Raw genomic sequence first — 1,882 nt, forward strand, 5'->3', positions numbered from 1 at the left:
GGCCGACTCCTGGCTAAAAGGTCACAAACGGTCCTGCACTTGAAACCATACTGTGCCCACATACTGTGCCAAGTTGGAGTCCTGCTTGCCTCCTCCCCATAGCATGTCATAAACATTTCCCCAAGCCTTAAACATACATCGTAAGCCAACTCATAATATTCATGTATTGGAACGAGTGCATCTTATATTCAAAAGGCTGCATAATGTTCCACGTGTGGATNTTCTTAGACAGAGAGCTGTTCCCTGGTGAGAAATACCGTGTCACCTGGTACACATCCTGGAGCCCCTGTGTTGACTGTGTGAAAGATGTGATCGAGTTCCTGGAGGAGAACGAGAACATGGAGTTGAGGATCTTCGTAGCCCGCCTCTATTACTCCAAGGATGCAGAGCACCAGCAGGGGCTTCGCAGGCTGTCTCAAGCAGGGGCCCAGGTGGAAGTCATGTCCTTCCAAGGTGAGAGCAGAGGCAGCGGTTGCAGGGATATGGGAGCAGCTAGAACCAGGTAGCGGGTACCTAGACTGCCCTGGGGAGAGTGAGAGGGAGCCTCTCTTTGCTGTCTGCAGAGGTGATGCTGGGCCCTGGAGAGGACTGGGGTGTCTACTGGGAGAGAGAGTTCAGCGGGGAGAGGTGGTCCTGGGCAGGGCAGGGAGGGTGGGTACTTATGCAGGGAGGGGCTTCCAGAAAGGAGGAGAATTGGGCCGCCTCAGACTCCAGTGGGAAGAAAGAATTGGCGGGAGGAAAGGGGAGGCAGTGAAGTTATGATGGGGCGAGTGTGTCCCTAAGAGTCAGACACCTTGTGGCCCCTCACTCATCCCTAAAGCGGGAGCTCACCTCTATTTTCTTGTCCCTTTCAGAGTTTGAGCACTGCTGGGAAACCTTTGTGGACCACCAGGGAACACCCTTCTTCCCCTGGGCTGACATAGATGAAAATTGTCAGGAACTATCTACGGCTTTATGGCAGATTCTCCAGGTGAGGCTCTTCCCTCCGTGTTCCCCAGTCCTCCCACCCCCACCCCCTTATCCCTCCTCACTGTCTCTCCCTGGGCCTTTCTCTCCCTTTGCTTAGGGCCTCCTCTGGGGCACCAGCTACATCCCTGCCGTCCCCTCTCCCAGGGTCCCTCTGCTTCCTCCCCTCCTTGTGTCCCTCCTTCCTTTCCCATCTTGGTAACTGCCCCAGACCTCTTCTCTGCTCATCTTTCCAACTGCCCCACTCCCTGCTCCCTTCAACTCTGCCTTCTCGATCTACACTCAGGAAAACTGAAGGACGGACTTCAATCTCTCTAAAGAAGGCAGAAGACCTCTGTGTAACAGCAGAATAAAACACTTTTAAAGAAATGGAAACTCACTATTCATCGATATCTCCAGATTGATTCCCAAAACCTGGCAAAAAGCAATGTGTTCATAAGAAATTGTTTTTTAAAAATTATCTGATAGATTTATTTCTCTGTTGGGAGCTGGCTGGGATCAGCCAGGGACACTGAGGCTTTAGGCAAGCTTGGGTCTCCAGGTAGATACAGGCCTGGGGTGAGCGGCTTTGGAGCAGTTTGGTGGGGACTATGGACTTGCAGTTTCAACATACATCACCACTCTGGGACTTTCCACCACGGACCTGCTGCTTCACATGCTTGGGACTTTCTACTGTGGACTTGTACACAGTTTCTATTTGCCTCAGTTTCACCTTGCCTAGCTATATCATTGCTTTATATTGTGTATAACATAGTTTGTTGCTGAGGAGAAATTGTTTCTCCTCAGCCCATGAGTTTTAGCTTTAGGGTTTTAGTTTCCCTAAAATGAGGAAATCGCTTCCCCTTAAGAATCTTGTATGCCCAATAAACGAGGCCTCAGTTTTGCCACCAGCAGACTGAGTCCCTCCTGTCCCCGC

The 1,882-nt window shown here is 51.1% G+C and overlaps 1 protein-coding gene across 1 annotated transcript; it reads left to right on the forward strand.

The window, feature by feature from the left end:
- Nucleotides 1-203: 203 nt before the first annotated feature.
- Nucleotides 204-1,477, forward strand: LOC109392228 (DNA dC->dU-editing enzyme APOBEC-3C-like). The gene is made up of 3 exons (XM_019660536.1): nt 204-453; nt 855-970; nt 1,253-1,477. Exons 1-3 carry the CDS (start codon nt 204-206, stop codon nt 1,259-1,261), a joined length of 375 nt encoding a protein of 124 aa, XP_019516081.1. The 3' UTR covers nt 1,262-1,477.
- The last annotated feature ends 405 nt before the right edge of the window (nt 1,478-1,882 follow it).

Source organism: Hipposideros armiger, unplaced genomic scaffold (assembly GCF_001890085.2).
Source record: "Hipposideros armiger isolate ML-2016 unplaced genomic scaffold, ASM189008v1 scaffold_321, whole genome shotgun sequence".
NCBI lineage: Eukaryota > Metazoa > Chordata > Mammalia > Chiroptera > Hipposideridae > Hipposideros > Hipposideros armiger.